General features: G+C 51.7%; 1 protein-coding gene across 3 annotated transcripts in view; it reads right to left on the bottom strand.

Annotated features, from left to right (window-relative positions):
* GALNT17 (polypeptide N-acetylgalactosaminyltransferase 17) overlaps positions 1–19404 on the bottom strand; it is a 102180-nt gene extending 82776 nt beyond the window's left edge. For all 3 annotated transcript variants that reach the window (XM_058854679.1, XM_058854680.1, XM_058854681.1), the window contains exon 1: positions 18817–19404. In XM_058854679.1, the coding sequence (XP_058710662.1) occupies positions 18817–19054 (238 nt within the window). In that variant the 5' untranslated portion in view covers positions 19055–19404. The remainder of the gene's footprint in view (positions 1–18816) is intronic.
* Positions 19405–20060: the final 656 nt, after the last annotated feature.

Below are 20060 nucleotides of genomic sequence, written 5' to 3'. Positions count from 1 at the left end.
AACACCCCAGGAACACCCCAGGAACACTCCAGAACACTCCAGAACACCCCAGGAACACTCCAGAACACTCCAGGAACACTCCAGGAACACTCCAGAACACTCCAGAACACTCCAGGTTCTGGTGGAGGGGCTGGAAAATGCCCAGTGGGAAAGGATCTGGGGGTGCTGGTGCCAGAGGCTGAACATCAGCCCAGGTGATGTTCACCACCATAAAGGTGGAAGGTGTTTTACCAGGAGACTCACGTTGGACACTTCAGGGATTTTGTTTTGGCTGCCTCTGAGCTGAAGGTTTTAGAGCCCCAGCTGTGCCTGCACACACAGAGCAGAGATTTCTCATTTCATACATCATTTACTCCTGCAGCGATTCCACAAAGTCACAACACATCCCTAATACACAGAAGGGGAGAAATCCATTCTTCTCATGATAATGGCTCAGGTTGGAGATCCTCAGCAGAGATTTCTCAGCACAGCAATGCCTCTCACTACAGGATAATCACATGTCCTTAATAGAGAAATACAAGGCAAACCCAGGAAAACACCAACTCCTCACAGTCAGAGGATCCTGGTTACAACAGGAGCTTTCCCTCAGCTCTCAGTAAGTTATTCAGTGCACAGCTCCAGCCCAATTCCCACTGGAATCTACCAGTGCTTCCAGAGAAGGAAAGATGCCTGGGGAGGGTCAGTTGTTGTAACATGAAGCATCCAGACCCCTTTCCATAACCTGGGGCAGTTAAACCAGCAGCAGTTAAACCAGTCTAAAGATTTATGAGACATTTTCAGGCTCAGGTTTGGTTTAAGTGTCCTGCAGGCAGGACTGAGCTGTTTTTCACTTGAGCTCTGCCATCCCTGCAGACAGTGAAGCTCTGCAGGACAGGACCCCTGGCCCTGTGCTGAAGTTTCAGCCATATGGAGCTGAAGCACAACTCCAACAGGCACCAGAATAATGGGGAGAAATATAAATATATATATATATATAAATTTAAAAAATAGAAAGCGAGAGTAAGAGATCCAGGAAGGGAAAGGAGGATGATGTGAAGAGTGAAGATGCAAAGGGGAGCAGTGCCTGGTGTGAGCAGGAGAGCTGCCAGGCTGGGTGAGCCCTGTGCTGGGAATCCACTGGAGCTCCTGGGGAGCAGCAGAGACAAGGGGCAAGCTCAGCTCAATCCTCACCCACCCCAGCAGTGACTGCACTGAGCCCCAGGGCCTCAGCAAGGTGGAAAACTCAGCAGGTGAAGCCCCCAGCACCCCTGAGCTGCCAGAAACAGCTCCTGTACTTTGTTCCACACAACACCTTTCCACAGCTGACACTGCCTGCAGCTGGATCCAAACTGATCCAGCTCTCCTTGCTCCTGGAGCATTCCTGGGATTCCATGGAAAGGCAAACCCGGGGCTGAGGCAGCTGATGCAGCACAGGGAGCTCACACTGTGTGACCCCCTCTGTGCCACACCACCCTGCAGAGCCACCAGCACCTCCAGCCTCTGGCCTTCCAAAGGGCTCCCAAAAAACTCATCACAGATCCACAGCTGCAGCTGACCCCCGTTAGCAAGTGGTTTATTAAATTAAAACATCAATCCCAGAAAGAGATGTTTGCTTAACAGACAGAACCGATTTGGAGACCTTGTGCTGCAGGGCATGAAATAAAATCAAAGTGTGGCAAAGCGCAGGGAATTGAGCCATAAAGGGAAAGCAGTGGGAGGGATGCAGGGACCTCTTGCCAAAGGGAAGCTACTTATCACAGCCTTGGTACAGAAAGATCCCAGAAATGCCACATGTAGACAACAAAAACCTCAGCAATTACCAAGGCATACTTGGACAACAGGTGCTAATGACATTTGGAAATCTAAAAAGGCTGATTTTACAGCCCCTGAGTGAGATTTGGTGCAATATCCTGCAATATCCTGCCTTTCCCTGTTTGCTTCTGTACAGAACTGGCTACATCGTTTACTGTTATAAATTACTGGGGTTTTTAAAGAAGGAGATTTTTTTTTTTAAACAAGGAGGTTCCAAGATGTTTCCTCTCTCCATTGAGTCAATAAACTTATTTTTTATAAATGTTACTTAAAGCAGGCCACAGGTTTCTTCCAGACTTCACAGATTTGCTGTTCCTAGTGAAGGATGGAAGTTTAGAGGAGCTGAGTCTTGACTCAGATAAACAGAAATGTTATTAAAAAGCAACAGGGGACAGTAATTGCACAGAACAAAGTTGTTACAGGAGCGCTGATGCCCCGAGGTGCCTGTGAACAGGCTTTTTTCACCTACTTGTCAGTGCTTAATTTTTAACTTAGTTCCCAGATGCTGATGGGTTTTGTTAACTCAGCACATGGCTCCAGTGACAGCCAGCTTCCCACAGGGCAGGTGGGATCAGGCAAAGACAACCAGACACCTTCCTGCTAAATATCTGTGCAGGGTGGGCAAAGAAAACTTTCCAGTGCCTTCTCTGCCTAAATGAACAAATCCTCATCTCTGCATGACCACGATGAGCTCAGAGCTGACTGTCCCATCCAGCAGCTGCAGCCAGCAGCCTGGACCCATGTTACAGTCACACACAGGTTATTACAGCCTGTTACAGTCAGACAGGTTATCACAGCCTGTGTTACAGTCAGACAGGTTATTACAGCCTGTTACAGTCAGACAGGTTATTACAGCCTGTGTTACAGTCAGACACAGCCCCTGTTACAGTCAGACACAGCCCCTGTTACAGTCACACACAGCCCCTGTTACAGTCACACACAGGTTATCACAGCCTGTTACAGTCACACACAGGTTATCACAGCCTGTTACAGTCAGACACAGGTTATCACAGCCCCTGTTACAGTCACACACAGCCCCTGTTACAGTCACACACAGGTTATTACAGCCTGTTACAGTCAGACAGGTTATTACAGCCCCTGTTACAGTCACACACAGGTTATCACAGCCCATGTTACAGTCACACACAGCCCCTGTTACAGTCACACACAGCCCCTGTTACAGTCACACACAGCCCCTGTTACAGTCACACACAGGTTATCACAGCCTGTTACAGTCACACACAGGTTATCACAGCCCATTTTAGATCACACACAGGTTATTACAGCCTGTTACAGTCACACACAGCCCCTGTTACAGTCACACACAGGTTATCACAGCCCCTGTTACAGTCACACACAGCCCCTGTTACAGTCACACACAGCCCCTGTTACAGTCACACACAGCCCCTGTTACAGTCACACACAGCCCCTGTTACAGTCACACACAGGTTATCACAGCCCATTTTAGATCACACACAGGTTATTACAGCCTCTGTTACAGTCAGACACAGCCCCTGTTACAGTCAGACACAGCCCCTGTTACAGTCACACACAGCCCCTGTTACAGTCACACACAGCCCCTGTTACAGTCAGACACTCCTGTGTGGCTGCCAGGTGAGTGTCAGGAGAGGGCCCAGCCAGGGGAGGTGACACACACACACACTTGGAGATGACATCAATAAATCAGGAGCCCCCTCCCAGCCCCGCTCACTCCCCCTCTCCAGTTAAGTAGGTCACTCTGCCTGCTATGGAGATCAGCTCATCTTCAAAGCAGGTTTGCTCCTCTCCTTATCTCCTTAATGTGATAAAGTGCAGAGCATTGTCAGAGCAAAGGGTGATTTCAGACCAATTGGATTTATTTCTGTCACAGCTATAAATATGGAAGTGTGTGTGTAGTTGTCAGAAACACCAAGCTGAGGCACAGAAAGGAAGGACAGCTGGAAGGTTTCTGCCCTCCAGGTACTTCTGAGTGTGGCCCACAGCCACAAGCCCATGTCCCTGACAGGTAACACAATGCAAATGGAATACAAAGTCTCTCTGTGACCTAGCAAGGGGGAAAATAAATCCCTTGAATTAGACTGAAAAAGCTCAAGGGACTCACATGAGAGAAGCCCAGCTTACATCAATTTCAGCCTGAAAATCAGGCCCTGCCTTTTTATCACATGAACCTACACAGAGCATTGCAATTCCTACTAGCAATTAATAAAGCTCAGGAGCAAAGCCTGATCCTAACCCTGCTGGAACTTGCAAAGAGCAGAGCTTACACCTGCAGTGATGCAACCAGAGCTCCTTCCTCAGAAAAATGTACAGGGTGGGCTGCAGGGTCCTAAACCCCACCAGTGATTTCACCAGTCCTGGAATGGTTTGGGTTGGGAGGGACCTTAAAGCTCATCCATCCCACCCCAGCCATGGCAGGGACACCTTCCCCTGTCCCAATGTCCAGCTCCAATGTCCAGCCTGGCCTTGGGCACTGCCAGGGATCCAGGGGCTGCTCTGGGCACCTGGGACAGGGCCTGCCCACCCTGCCAGGAACAATTCCTGCCCAAAATCCCATCCAGCCCTGTCCTCTGCCACTGGGAGCCATTCCCTGGCTCCTGTCCCTCCATCCCTTGTCCCCTGTCCCTCTCCAGCTCTCCTGGAGCCCCTCCAGGCTCTGCCAGGGTCTCTGAGGTGTCCCTGGAGCTCCTCCTCTCCCCCAGCTCTGCCAGGCTGGCTCCAGGACAGGCAGTGTTGAAGGAATAAGGAAATTCCCAAGCTGTGTCCGTGTTCCTGCTGCTCTCAGCTCCAGCCCTGGTCACTGGGCAGGTGACAAGGGACACCTGGGGAGCCAAGCTGGGCACCCCAGGCTCTGCCCCTGCCCAGCTGCCCTGGGGAAGCTCTGGGGGCCTGGCAGGATGGAGAGTGCAGAGTGCAGGGAATGCAAGCAAAGGCAGCAAAAGGAATCCCAGTGCACACAGGAGGCAAACACTGGAAAAGTTTTATGTAGTAACACCTAAAAAACGAGTCAAAGAAAATGAACCACAAAAATTTCATTATCACTTGAATGCCCCTATCAGCAATTTTGTTTTAAAAAATAAACTAAAAATCAGCATTTTAAAACTCAAGTGAAAAGGAAGTTTTTTAGACTGGAAAAGCTTTTGCCTCATGCACCTCTGAAGATAATCACCTGTACAAGCTCCTGACACAGCACATGAGCAAACTCCTCCTGACTCCCAGTTGTGCAGCTTCAGCCTGTTCTTGTGCTCCACTGATCCAGGCAGAAGACTCCTGGATCAGCTTTTTCCCCCCTCCACAACTTCTTGAGTTTCAGCTCTCAAGGCTTTAAGCCAAGGCTCAGCATGGAGGTGTGAGAAATGCCAAGGAAGGGGAAGGCAAGAAAGGGAAAAATCTCTCTTGGTGCTTTAATCCTTCTGGAATAGGGAAGGGGGGGCTGCAGGTCAGGTTCTGCCTCTGAGAGCAGCAGCATTTTGCCCTCTAGACTGCAGAGAGGGAGCCTGGAGCTAAAAGCAGCAGGAAATGAGCTCAGTTGGAGGCACCCACAGCAGGATCACAGCCTGCACCCAGCACCAGGTCCTGCAGCACATCCCAGCCCTGGCACCACTGCCCCTTCTGCCAAGTCACCCAATTTCTTCATAGGACATCAAGTGGACAGAGTGGAGTCCAGGTTTTCACTCACACTCAAGCTTCCTTAAGAGTTTAAGGTTTTAGTTCAAGACCTGAGTCCACCCAGCCCCAAAGCTCTGCCCTGGGCCAAGCTCATAAGCCCTGACACTGCCTGGGCACACCTGCCAAAAACTAAATTAAAAAAGCACCCCATAACTGCAATAGGCCTGGAGGCTTCTGAATTTGGAAAGAGCATGATTGATATTAATATGCATGATTTCATAGTAGGCAGAAGTACAGAAAATAGACAGCACTGTGCCTTAAGCCCCAGAATCCACTGGAATTTTGGCAGCACATGCTGGAGGAGACAGGAGCAGCTGTCAAGTCACAGCTGGAGTTGCCTCTGGTGAAGGTGATGGAGAAATGGGATTAAGAAAAGAACCACCACAAAATAAAAGGTAAAATAGGAGGCAAAGGGGCCAGACAGCTGAGCTAACAGGATAGCCCTGCTTGCAAAGCATCCCAAGAGTTCTGAGTGGTTCATTTTGTTTTTCCTTCAAGTCCAGCCTCAGCCTAACTCACACTTCACCCGTGGGGTGTTTTTAGCCCTTGTCTGGCATTCCCAGCTTCTGCAGGGAAGTCACTCCCACAGTGAGGCTGTGATGGGGTGACCCTGGCTGGGTTTTCCTGGTACCCAAACCTTGCCCCACACAAAGCTCAGTGTCCTCACAACATCTGCAGAGCCCTACAGGAGCTCACCTGTCCCATCCCACCATCCCTTGGAGCAGCAAAATGGGCCATGAACCAACAAACCACGCTGATCTTTTCATTCCCACAGCCTCCTTGGGAAGCTGCTGCTGCTGCCCAGGCTGTGACCTCTCAAACAGACACATTTCCCCATCATAAAACTGCCAGAAAACCCCAAGGATTTAAAAACCAAACAAACAGAGCAGTGCATTCCAAATCACACAGCAGCCATCCCTGCCTGGGCACACCCTCCCTGACTCACAGGGGTTTACACCACAAAACAAAGCTCACAGGAGGCTTCTGTGCTCCCCAGCTCTGCTCCTACTCCTCATCCATTTCTGCTCCCACTGATACAGAAAAGATAATCCGAGGTGAGCTCTCCAAAAGTCACCAATAATATGCAATACTTCATTAAAAAACAAAGTCACCAGCAGTTAGACTGAAACTAAAACAGCTGCAGCATTTAAAACATCTCTTGCAAGTGCAAACTACTTTGGAACATCATAATTAGTAAATGGCAAATATTAGGAGTTATGGGAAAAGGGATTGTTAAAGCAGACTTGAACAGCCCAGCATCTCCTCCATTCCATGTGAAAAGCCAGTCAGCACACACTGGCAGCATTAAACCCACATTAAGAAACAAACTGCTTCATTTCTGGAGTTGTAAAAACAAAGGTTAAATATCTGCTTCAGCATAAACCCTGTAATTTTTCCGCAGCAGCTGTATTGTTTTGCTTTGCACAGCTAATAATACCTGCCCTGCTCTGCTCCCACTCATCTCCTGAGAGAGGCTCACACTGGAATCACCAAACCAGAACAAACTTCCCAGGACTACATTTGCCATTAAGGCTTCTGCAAGTACCTCTCCTTTTAGTTATTCTTCATTTATATAATGCAGTGAGTTGAAAAGACGCTTTATTTTTTTTCCAGAGAGCCCTTTTCCCACCCCTTGTAACAAAATAAGCAGCTGCACAACGTTCAGATATTCCTGAAGCAAAGCAGAGATGCTCCCAGGACTGCTGCTCCTTGCCTGGACACCCTGTCCCATCCCATCTTTCCCAGAAAATACGGAGCAGTTTGATGGTGTTAAACATGATCTTGACAACATCTGACCATCTCAGTCCAACTGGGAAAATGATAAACAAAGTAAAGCAGCTTCTCCTGCTGGAAAAGTCTGGGCAGCCTCAGAATAAAATGATAGCAGAGAAGTCTCCACCCAGCTCTGTAGCTGTGGAGTGAATATGGATATCCAAATCCAACTTCTTTGGGATTTCTGGAATTGGATCTGGGTGTTTCTGGATATGCAGAGCTGGACATTGAAGGGAATTCCAGGAGTTTCCAAACAGCTGCACAAAGAGCAGAAATGATGCTGAAGGCTCCCAGTGGGGATGTGATGTCTAAGTTCTAATCCTCCCTGTTCTCTGCAAGCTCTGGGGCATCAGTAGGGAGGGACACTCATGGAAGGAACACAGCACTAATTAGTACTTGGAAGTTGAGTAACTTACAAGGAAAAAACTGGTAAAAGTGTAAAATCCCATTTTACTGCCTAGCCCCTCTCATTTCTGTCAGAGCAGAGATGATGAAGTCAGTGCAGGTTCAGTGCCAGAGGCAGCTCGAGTCAGAGGGAGCTGAGCCCACCCCGTGTCAGACCCTGCAAAAGGCAGGAGCCACCTCCAGCCTCTCACTCCTGGCAGGGAGGGGGCACCAGGGACCCTCTGTGGTCCCTTCCAGCCCAAAACACTCTCTGGGATTCCCTGAGGAGGAGGAGGAAGCACACCCAGCACCTCTCCTGTGCCTCCAAATATCTTCAAACAACCAAAACTTGTCTGCAAGGTTATCTTTGTTCTCATATCATTCCCCACGTTAAAAGCTCGTCTCTTCCTGTCCTTGAGACATCCCTTCAGTACCACATAAGGAAACATAAATCCCTAAATTACTTATTTCTTCTGATATTATTCTGTGTGAGTGCTGGAGCATCACACAAAGCATCAGAGTCAGAAGTGAGCCCCAAGCCTTTGCTGCTGGATGCTGCTGCCCTCGGTGGTGACAGCAGTTCCTCCTGATGACAGCTTCCAGCAGCCTGAAATCCACATTCCAGTGTTGGGATACACCTGGCAAAGGGCAGGGCAGACGTGCTTTACAGCAGGGTAATGGTTATTACTGTTATTGTCTTGTCAGTGCAGAGGAAACACTGAAATCCAACCCAGCAGAGCAGGGGGTTTATGTTCCCAGCTATTTAAAGCACTCACTGTTCCAGCCCACCTCTCTGAAGGCAGCAAATCCTAAAAACACACAAAGGTCAACAAAAATTTAAAATCCAATAGTGAAATATAAGCGTGCTTTAAAATCCATTAAATGGCTTTTCACTTTTTTATTCTCCTCCTCTGCTTTGTGTTTGTAAAGTGTGATCAAGCAACTGCTTTGGAAGAATTAACAGTAATTTGGTGCAAACGTGAGTGCCCTCCTGATTTAATTTGAAGTGTAACATAGGCAAAGACCCAGAAAGAGATTCTAATTGTTATTTTAAAATTAACCTTCTCACTTTACCTTTATGCTCTGGGAACAAGCACAACCACAGCAGGCCATTACCCTGCCCAAAACACTGCACGAGCTAATGAAGATTAAAATTAAGGTTAAGTAAATTCTGACAGCAGGTAGGAAACCTTGCCTGGCTCTCTGAGGCTCTGCAGCTCGAGGAAACCCCCAGAATAACTCGGCTGGGGTGCTGATGGTGTGTGTTAATCCACTGCTGATTGCTCTAGCCACGGCTTTCTGCTTTCTGCATCAGCACTTGGACACCAAGGAGCAGCAATCTGGATTTCCAGGATTTCTGGATTTCCAGGATTTCCAGGATTTCCAGGATTTCTGGATTTCCAGGATTTCTGGATTGCCAGGATTTCTGGATTTCCAGGATTTCAGGATTTCCAGGATTTCCAGGATTTCTGGATTTCCAGGATTTCTGGATTTCCAGGATTTCCAGGATTTCTGGATTTTCAGGATTTCTGGATTTCCAGGATTTCCAGGATTTCCAGGATTTCTGGATTTACAGGATTTCTGGATTTCCAGGATTTCCAGGATTTCTGGATTTACAGGATTTCTGGATTTCCAGGATTTCTGGATTTCCAGGGCCCAGCAGCACAGGAAGGCCCTGCTGTTCCACAGAGGAGGTGGGAGCAGAGGAAGTCCTGCATCCCTGCTGGCTGCTGGGGAAGGCAGCTCAGGGATGCTCATGGCAGAGCCCAGCTCCTCCCAGCCTGAGCCTTCCCCTGCCAGAGCCAGGGAGTGCTGGGGACACTCAAACCACAGGCAGGGACACAAGACCAAAGGGCTTTAAACTGACAAGGGGCAGAGTTATGTGGGATATTGGGAAGGAATTCTTCACTCTCACCCTGGCACAGGGTGCCCAGAGCAGCTGGGGCTGTCCCTGGATCCCTGGCAGTGCCCAAGGCCAGGCTGGATGGGGTTTGGAGCTCCTGGGACAGGGGAAGGTGTCCCTGCCATGGCTGGGGTGGCACTGGATGAGCTTTGAGGTCCTTTCAACCCAACCCAATGTGTGACTCTAAGTCATTTCCACTTGCACATAATAAGAGTACTAAAGGGGAGAGGGACCAAGGATTCCTCTTGCCTCCCTCCTTCCTGAGCATCCCACGCTGACACCTCACAGCGGTGTTTTACTGCTCTGGAATGAAATCCCCATGTGAAGGAAGATGTGCTGACAGGTGTGACACGGCCCCAGAGCTCCAGAGAGCTCTCATTTTCCCTGCCAGCAGGAAGAACTGTGCTCCTGCACAGCAGCCTGGCCTCAGAGCCCAGGGAGGTCCCTGATTTCCACAAAGCCATTAAAGCAGAGCTCTCGGATTACCACGAGACGCGGCGATGCTGTCGGAGTTTCCTGTTCCAAGGCAGAACAAGTGCTGGGACACGGCACACAGCCCTTGGCATCGCTCCCTGGGGTGTCAGGGATCAGAGGAACCCCAGGGAGGAATCCCAGGATGGCAGGAGCTGGGATTCATCACACAGCCAGCACCGTGCAAGCCCCAAACAGCAGATTTTATAAAGGGAAACACAAACTGTGATTTTTATCCAACTCACCAGGAATTCTCTTCCTTTTTCAAGCAACTTTGCATCTCCCCAAGGAGCTGAGCAGCAGAGCCCTGAGCTGCAGCTGGAGCAGGCTGTGATGGCTCAGCACAGCCCTCTCCTCACAGTTTTACGTCTCGTTGCATCATTCCTGCGTTATTTTTAGATCACCATCGGGGGATGTCAGAATGTGGGTCGATAGCTATTAGATTTATAGGCAGAAATAGCAAGGCTTGTAGCTGTAAGGTGTAAAGCATTCAACAATTTCTAGAACAAATCTGACCATGGGGATTGGGGGCTGGAAAATGCAGTTGTTGTACTCCCAGAACTGTTTAGGAAGAATAATCTCCGAGCTGCTGGATAAATTTCTGGAGTTGAATCACTGCTGTTGACTCACAGGAGGGTCAATACTCCAAGCATTCAGCTCCAGCAGCCCTTTGCAGACTTTGATAAGGACATCTTACCCAAAATAAGCCTCCCCTTTAAATGTAATCTATCAGCATGCAGAATGCCCTGAGCTCCAGCCCGTGGCTCAGGCGTGTCTGGGGAGCTGGGGACTGGCAGCCTGCCAGCAACATCTGGAGCAGATGTTTCATTTGAGGCAAAGATTAGCGGTGTGAATCACAAAATCAGTGAAACCTCCTTGGTTACCTGAGCAGGCTCATTTCCCTTTGCTGTTAACGGGGGGGTTTCTCACAGGCTGCATTTTCTGATCAGCAGCACTGCTGCTCCCTGCCAGGGGAGGATGAGGAGGGAGGACGGCCTGGAAGGGAGCAGCAAATCCCCCAGAATGCAGGGACATGGCCAGCACATGGCTAAAGCCAGCTTCATCCATCAGTCCTGCCGGCTCCAGGGGGCAGAGCTCCGAGACAGCGAGCACAGGGCTGCTCCTCAGCAATTCCTGCTGCCATCCCAAAGGCTTGGGGTGTCCTGGGGTACCCAGGGGTGTCCAGGGGTATCCTGGGGTGTCCAGGGTTATCCTGGGGCATCCAGGAGTGTCCAGGGGTGTCCAGGGGTATCCTGGGGTGTCCAGGGGTATCCTGGGGTATCCTGGGGTATCCAGGGGTATCCTGGGGTGTCCAGGGGAGTCCAGGGGTATCATGGGGTATCCTGGGGTATCCAGGGGTATCCTGGGGTGTCCAGGGGTGTCCAGGGGTGTCCAGGGGTACCCAGGGGTGTCCAGGGGTATCCTGGGGTATCCAGGGGTGTCCAGGGGTGTCCAGGGGAGTCCAGGGGTTTTCAGGGTTATCCAGGGGTATCCAGGGGTATCCAGGGTTACCCAGGGGTACCCAGGGGTTTCCAGGGGTATCCAGGGGTATCCAGGGTTATTCAGGGGTTTCCAGGGGTTATCCAGGGGTTTCCAGGGGTATCCTGGGGCATCCAGGGGTATCCTGGGGTATCCAGGGGTATCCAGGGGTTTCCAGGGGTATCCAGGGGTTTCCAGGGGTATCCAGGATGCTGTGGGAGTGTTGCCCTCTGGAGTGGCAGCTGGAAAACCCCAAGCACTGAAACATCTCCAGATGCTCCCCCAAATAAATCCAAGTGTCTGTGCCTGGAGACACCACAGGACACTCCTGATGCAGAATGAGGCTCACAAGCAGGACTGTTATTCTCATAATTACAGCACCTTTCTGGCTGTTTGTATCCCTGGGGAGATATTGCTCATAGCTGCACACCTAAATGGGCAGTGTAAATCAAATGTACAATGAAGGGCCAGGGGAGCTTCTGCTCCTCCATTCAGGGAGGCCTGAATTAATACACAAAACTAAAAGCCCAGTGTTGCCACTGTCCTGTGGTCAGTGCTGGTGCATGCCATGGATCCTGAGCTGTCTCTGCACACCAAATGTGTTCCTGGCTTGTTACTCATTCATTGTCAACGTCAGGCAATGTTTGGATCATGATGCCAAACAACCATCACACCCCAAAATTATCTTTCAGTTCCTTGTCAGATGGGTTGTAAACTAAATGTCACATTGATGTCTGAGCTTCCAGATGCTTCTAAATGTCTGTCTTAAGCTTCACCTTTTAACTCTATTATTTCTCTGAGAAGTATTTCCTTTATTCATTCCTCGATCAGTATCAAACCCAATTCCCAGGAACCTGCTAAGAATAATTTACAGGCAGCAGCTCTCAGGTGCCTTGAGCCTGTGCAGACCTCTCTCCTGCTGTGAGGAAGTTTAGGCTGAGAACTGCTAAAAGCAGGTCCTGAATGCATAATTCTCATTATTCCTAATAAAGAATATTATTCAACAAGATCTGTTTGGTGTATCCTAAATGCTGAACTGTCAGTTTTCATCAGGTTGCTATATAATATGTAAAGGCCATCCTACATGATCCAGTTATTTTCTGCTTCAGGAACATCCTGGCAGTGGGAAGGGAGGGAAGGAGAATCCCAGCTGCTGGCACCAGTTAAACCAGCAGCCACATCCCCATCTCTACATCAGCATTTCTTCTACCAAAGGATTTCACCCACCGAGGCTCTGCCTGGATAAAGAATTCTTTTAGCTCAATAACATCATTAAAGTTTGGGCCCTTCTGCCTACAAACAGCTTTTCCTTCCTCTCAGTTATTTACACTTAGCTATTTATCTTAATCAGGGAATTTCTTAGCATTTAAGTTAATATATTACCTACCCGTTAAAACCTTAATATTACCAGTCTGTGGGTGTAGTGCTATTACATTCTCCTAAATGCTGATAAAACCACTTTCAATCTGCCTTATTTACATATATAATTTCTATACTCAGTGGTTAGCTAAGTTTGTAATGTGTTTGGAGGATGATAAGTGTTGGAGAAGATAAGAATTATCTTATCCTTATGGGAAGCAAATCCACGTATCTCCAAAGTGCTTTAGGTTAATTAAGTGCCACTTTACAAGGATAGCAACACCGTGCTGAGGGCTGTGGTTCAGTGTCAGCCTCGGTGTCCATATGCAGCCCTCCCAAAGTTAATTTCCTAATTGGATAAGCAGATGAGAGCACAGCCAGAGCACAGGAGGCTGCTGGCACGCACTTGGCCGTACCTCAGCATGTTCACATTATTCCATGTGCTGAAGCACAGATGCAGGCTGCCTCAAAAAATGAACACAGGCTTATTTCACCCCCAAGGAATGTAAAGTTCCTTCTCAACATTAACAATTGGTAAAAGCAGCAGTTTAATCTGTGCATTTCTTCAGCACAGGGGAAGAAGCCCTCTCTGTTCACCCCTTTTCTGGCCAGCTTCACTTCAGCACTCTTTCATCACTGCTCTCTCTTCTACAGCAATTTGCAAATAGCTTTAATTCTCCCTGATTTATACATCAGGTTGGATGTGGCTTGGAGCACCCTGGGACAGAGGAAGGTGTCCCTGCCCAGGGCAGAGGGCTGGAACTGGGTGGGCTTTAGGGTCCCTTCCAGCCCAAACCATTCTGTGATTCCATGACCTGTTGAGAGACCACAGAATAGAATTTAACAGAAGAGCTCTGGATGAGTCAGCAGTGCCCTTCTCTGTCTTACAGGTATTTAGTTTGCAGTTCAGACTTTTTATACCATTTTGGATGTGGCTCAGGTAGTGCCACATCGCTCCTGGGACTTTGGCTTCCAGGCAGGCGAGCACTTACTGGAGTTGGCTGCTGTGAATCCAGCAGTGCCCAGAGCAGCAGAGAGAGACTCTGCAGCCTGCACACTGCTCCGAGCCTTCAGTCCAGGAGCCAGAGCTCTGCTGGACACACACAGCCTGCCTGGGAGGCTCCTCAGCTCCCCAGTGAGCAGCACAGCTCCTCTGCTCACATCTTTTCCACGTGCTCAGCCATGGCAGGCACAGGGGATGGCTCCCCACACCCAGCCCTGAGGTTTACCGAGAGTTCTCTCCCTCCTGCAATGTTTATTTTCCAAAGGCAGCACCATTTAGTGCCCCACCCCAGTGGGAGAGTCTCACAGCACCTCTGGGCCCTGGACACAAACACCAGCTCTCCTCCAGCCCTGTCACCCTCCAGCCACTGCCTGTTAAAAGCTTGGCCCACCTTTGCTGTCTCTGCTCCTGTGAATTCCCAGTTTCTCAAACTCCTCGTAGCCATCAGTGGGTTCCTGCATCAGCCCCAGAGGAGTGGGATGAGCTAATGGGAAGACTTTGCCCAGTATTTCCCAGGATGCAGAACACAGCTCCAGAAAATGCTGAGTGCTCCCTTCTGCATCTCTGCTCCCTTCTGCTCCTCACCTGGTCACACAGCACAGAAACCCCCTCTTTGTAAACACAAACTGAGAAGTTCATCTGTGCAAGTCTCCAAGAAAATGGAAATAATCTGGATCACAATTTGTACTTATGTAAATGTCAGCACACAGAAACCAGACCTGGATCAAAAAGAGAACTTGTAGTTAACACCCAGAGTAAAATACACACATTCCTTTCTGACCTTCATTGCCTTTCTCTGGACATCTGCTGGACAAGAGAATTCCATCCATAAAAGAGACAACAGAAATTAAAACCCCTCTGAACTCCCAGATCAGTCCTGCACACACAAAGCCCTCCCTTCCAAAGGGCCCCCTCAGACCTCTGTGTGTGGGAGCCATTAATTAATTCATTAATTCATTAATTAGAGATCAGCAAACCCCACACAACCTGGGCAGCGAGTTAAAGAGCAGTAATCAACCTCTAGAAAGAACAAAGCAAATGTACAGATTGGGCCACCTCTGGGACAGCTCTTCTTGCCCAGAGAGGAGTAAGAAGGAGCCTGGTGTTATTTCCAGAATGCCATGGCAGTGAAACACCGTTCAGACAGGAGGATTGTGTCAAATCCCTCCTTTCCCAGAGCCAAAGCAGTGGTGTTTAGCTTGTTCTGATGGCCAACCTTTACAGAGATAAATAAATACACACATAAAACATGAGGGCTGCTGCACCACCGAGAGCTGTTATTTCCAATATGCTTTACACTCCATGACTCACAAACCAAACCCACTGCAATGGTATGAGCAGACTGCTCATTTCATCTGCACAGAATGGAGCTTTTGAGGACATTCAGGCTTTTAAAGATGGCTTCAACACCCACTGAAATCCAGCCAAGTCCTATCATGCAGGAGAAATCCATGGCTGGCTGCACTCAGACTGGGCTGGAGCTTCTCTCTTTGGCCAAACATTCCCAGTGCTCTGTCAGGTGCCAGCTCCAATTGCCACCCTATGGATACTTCATTCCATGGCTTTGTAGCTGCTAAACCACAGGGCAGATTTCAAATGGAACGTGACCCTGCAGAACCAGAAGGGAAATCTCATCTCTGGGTGGGTGTTTGGGCAGGGAGCTCAGCCCAGAGCTGAGCTGGGGACACAAAACCACCCGCACCAAAGTGGTGAGCTCCAGTTTGCACACTCCCAGCAGGGAGGAGATTCCAGGTGCTCCTCAAGTGCCCAGGATGAAGGCTGATCCAGGCACAGAAAATTCCTGGCAGGAAAGCCCAATCCAGCTGCTCCTCATCCTCAGTCCCAGGGGCTGCCCCTGACTTTCCTTCCAGTGCTGGTGGGTGGGGATGGGGCTCACCTGGCCCCCCACATCTTGCTGTAACCCCCAGCCCTGTCCCAGCACAGCCCACAGCCTCAGATCACTGAGCTTCTCTCAGAACCACACACACCAAATACACACTAAACCCAAAGTTACATAAGCACCGTGCCAGAGCTGTTTTCCAGCCAGACCGATCAGTGCTGCCATAAATCACCCCAGGACGCAGAGGCCAGACAAGATGTCACATTTATGTGCTCAGCTTTCTGCCTGCCCTGAGAAAGCGTTTGTGATATGCCAACACATCCATTCCCTCTCTGCCCCTCCTGGTGTGTGGGTGCATGAGAGCTGCTCAGCACTGAGCAGGCTCCAGCACACAGCAGCCTGGGGACAGCGCTGTCCCTGTCCCTGAGCTCCTCTCAGCAGCACCAGGAGCAGCCCCCGGGGCAGGGCAGAGTGGAGAGCCCCACATTTACCCCAGAGAAGGGCAGGAAGGGATAACCCCAGCCCAGGCTGTGTCTGCAGGGATGGCACACTGCTGCATGTCCTACCCTAGCCCAGTGTCCTGCTGGAACACGGGCTCTCATCTCGAGCTGCAGCTATTGCCCAAATAACTGCTACATCCTGCTGGAAACTTCTGCCCCAGCAGCATCCAGGAGCAGGCAGTTTCACAGTGTGACTGCAAATATCATTCAACTTTCTACCTTATTCCTCATTATTCTTACATTTCTCCTCTGTTTATTGCTCACCGGTGCTGCTTCAGCATCTCACGGTGCCAGGCACGGGCAGGACAGGTTTATACAGCAAGTGGACAGAGCAGGGATACCAGTCACACTTGATTCCTCAGCTGAGTGCTCCAGAGCTGTCCCCAAAGCCACTGCCCGAGCCAGGTGCTCCAGGAAAGGCACAGAGCATCCCTGGACCTGCCTCTGCTCCTGGGTGACAGCAGCTACAGCTGGGAGTCAGCACAGACACAGCACCCAGCACCCAGCACCCAGCACACACAGAGCACACACAGAGCACACACACAGCACACACACAGCACACACAGAGCACACACAGAGCACACACAGAGCACACACAGAGCACACAGCAGCTCTGGGGTCAGCACAGACACAGCACCCAGCACCCAGCACACAGCACACACACAGCACACACAGAGCACACACAGAGCACACACACAGCACACACACAGCACACAGCAGCTCTGGGGTCAGCACACACACAGCACCCAGCACCCAGCACCCAGCACCCAGCGCCCAGCACACACAGAGCACACACAGAGCACACACAGAGCACACACAGAGCACACACAGAGCACACACACAGCACACACACAGCACACACACAGCACACACACAGCACACACACAGCACACACACAGCACACAGCAGCTCTGGGGTCAGCACAGACACAGCACCCAGCACCCAGCACCCAGCACCCAGCACCCAGCACACACAGAGCACACACAGAGCACACACAGAGCACACACAGAGCACACACAGAGCACACAGCAGCTCTGGGGTCAGCACAGACACAGCACCCAGCACCCAGCACACACAGAGCACACACACAGCACACACAGAGCACACACACAGCACACACACAGCACACACACAGCACACACACAGCACACACACAGCACACACACAGCACACACACAGCACACACACAGCACACACACAGCACACAAACAGCACACACACAGCACACACACAGCACACACACAGCACACACACAGCACACAGCAGCTCTGGGGTCAGCACACACACAGCACACACACAGCACACACAGAGCACACACAGAGCACACAGCACACACAGAGCACACACACAGCACACACACAGAGCACACACAGAGCACACACAGAGCACACACAGAGCACACACACAGCACACACACAGCACACACACAGCACACACAGAGCACACACAGAGCACACACACAGCACACACAGAGCACACACACAGCACACACACAGCACACACAGAGCACACAGCAGCTCTGGGGTCAGCACAGACACAGCACCCATCACCCATCACCCAGACACAGACACAGACACAGACACAGCAGCTCTGGGTTCAGCACACAGCAGCTCTGGGCTCAGCACACAGCAGCTCTGGGGTCAGCACAGACACAGCACACAGCACACAGCACCCAGCACCCAGCACCCAGCACACACCAGCTCTGGGTTCAGCACAGACACAGCAGCTCTGGGTTCAGCACAGGACGGGGCACGAGCTCCATATTCCAAACTCGGAGAGGGAATCCCACTGACACTGCCAGAAACACCAACACTGCTCATTGTGACGCACAGAAACTTGCAGGGATTAAAGCTACAGAGATTGGAAGCAATAAGCAAGACCCTTGATTGAAATTACACCCCCAGTTGTGAATCTGTGGGGAACAACTTAAAAAAAATCAGCTTCCACTGTGAGTGTTTTAATTAGATAGCTCACCTAGATTTCTTACATCTTTACAATGTGTTTCTCTATCCTGCACAGCATCTTTAAAACTCCCTTTCTACGTCTCTGAACTACTGAACCTGGTGAGATTTTAATAGAAATCCCTTTTCTGTGCTATAAAGAGAAGCAATACTTGAGATTTTAATTAGCAGTTGTCAGTGCTGAGCCATAGGAGATACTGAATAGTTTGCTTAACTTCTCAGAGAAAGTGTCTTCTGCTTTCTGACCTTCTGCACTCAAATGATGCAACACACTTGAGCCATTTGAGAACTCCTTTCCAAACGCAGCTCTGTGGGAGTGAAAGCCATTCCCTCAATCCGTGCACCCTGTACAGTTCCAAGCCGTGCTCACCCGGCTCGTTTGATGCAGAAATCCTGCCGCTGTCAAATTCTGACACTTATAAATCTGAAAGGCAGCGCTCTGTTATCTCCCTTCCCTCCCATCCTGTGCAAGGCAGCCCGAGCTTTGGACACACACGGAGCTCGGAGCCCAGATGTTAAATGGGTTCATTCCATCGAATGAACAGCATTCACACAGCTTGCACAACAACAGAGGGGAGAGCAGGGTCCGGCACGGAACTTCAGGCGAGGCGAGCACCCTCTCCGAGCCTCGATTCACCAGCACCGAGCCCACCCCAGGCACTGGAGAGCAGGAGAAGCGCTCTTACCGTTCAGCTGCCTGTAGACGATGTCCTCCAGCAGCGAGAGTCTCTTCAGCACCGCATCCTGGATGGAGCTGATGCCGTGGGCTGTCAGGTTGGCCACCTCTGCCCTGGGATGGATGTCATGGAAGGAGTCGCCGCTCTTGGTCGTGATGGGTCTGCACTTGGCCAGGAAGAGGACGAAGCCGGCCACGGCGATCAGGTTTAACACCAGCAGGACTTTGACTCTCCTCAAAGAAGCCATCAAAGTTCCCGAGGGGCCCCGCCAGGCGCCGCGCTGCCGGCAGGGCTATGGGAGCGGCAGCTGAGCGCACATGGCGGGGACAGCCCGGCCCGGCCCGGCCCGGCCAGCGGAGCGGGAGGGCTGGCGAGCAGCGGCACCGCTCGCCCAGGCGAGCCGAGCCCGCCCCGGCCTCCTATGGCCCCGCAGAGGAGGAGCGGCCGGGGCCGCCCGCCCCGCTCCGCCCGCAGCGCCGCCAGCGCCGCAGCTCCATCCCGGCCCGGGCTGCGGGACAAGCGGGGAGCCCTGCCGGACAAACGGGGAGCCCTGCCGGACAAACGGGGAGCCCTGCCACACCGCCGGGGAACCCTGCCACACCGCCCGCACAGCCCGGCCCCCGCCCCCGGGGCAGCGGGAGGAGCGGGGGGAGCGGGGCCGCCCCTCTCGGCCCCGGGGAGGGGGAGACGGGGCGGCCTCGGCGGAGCCCCCGCCCCGCGCCTGCGGCACGGCCCCCGCGCCTGCGGACACACCGACACCCGGCCCGAATGGAGGCCCCGGGGCTGCGGACAGACACACAGACACCCGGCCCGAATGGAGGCCCCGGGGCTGCGGACAGGCACACAGACACCCGGCCCGAATGGAGGCCCCGGGGCTGCGGACAGACACACAGACACCCGGCCCGAATGGAGGCCCCGGGGATGCCGAGGGGCCGAGCGGGGATGGGCAGCGCCGGGAGGAGCGCCGGGGCCCTGCGGAGAGCCGGGGAACCCGCGCCGAGAGCGGGTACCGGGGTACGGGCTGCCAGGGTACCGGGGATGGGGAGCCCGGGGTACCGGGGATGGGGAGCGCTGGGTACCGGGGATGCAGAGCGCTGGGTACCGGGGATGGGGAGCCCGGGGTACCGGGGATGGGGAGCGCTGGGTACCGGGGATGGAGAGCCCGGGGTACCGGGGATGGGGAGCGCTGGGTACCGGGGATGGGGAGCGCTGGGTACCGGGGATGCAGAGCCCGGGGTACCGGGGATGGGGAG

Source organism: Poecile atricapillus, chromosome 21 (assembly GCF_030490865.1).
Source record: "Poecile atricapillus isolate bPoeAtr1 chromosome 21, bPoeAtr1.hap1, whole genome shotgun sequence".
NCBI lineage: Eukaryota > Metazoa > Chordata > Aves > Passeriformes > Paridae > Poecile > Poecile atricapillus.
This window is presented reverse-complemented; position numbering and strand designations above follow the sequence as displayed.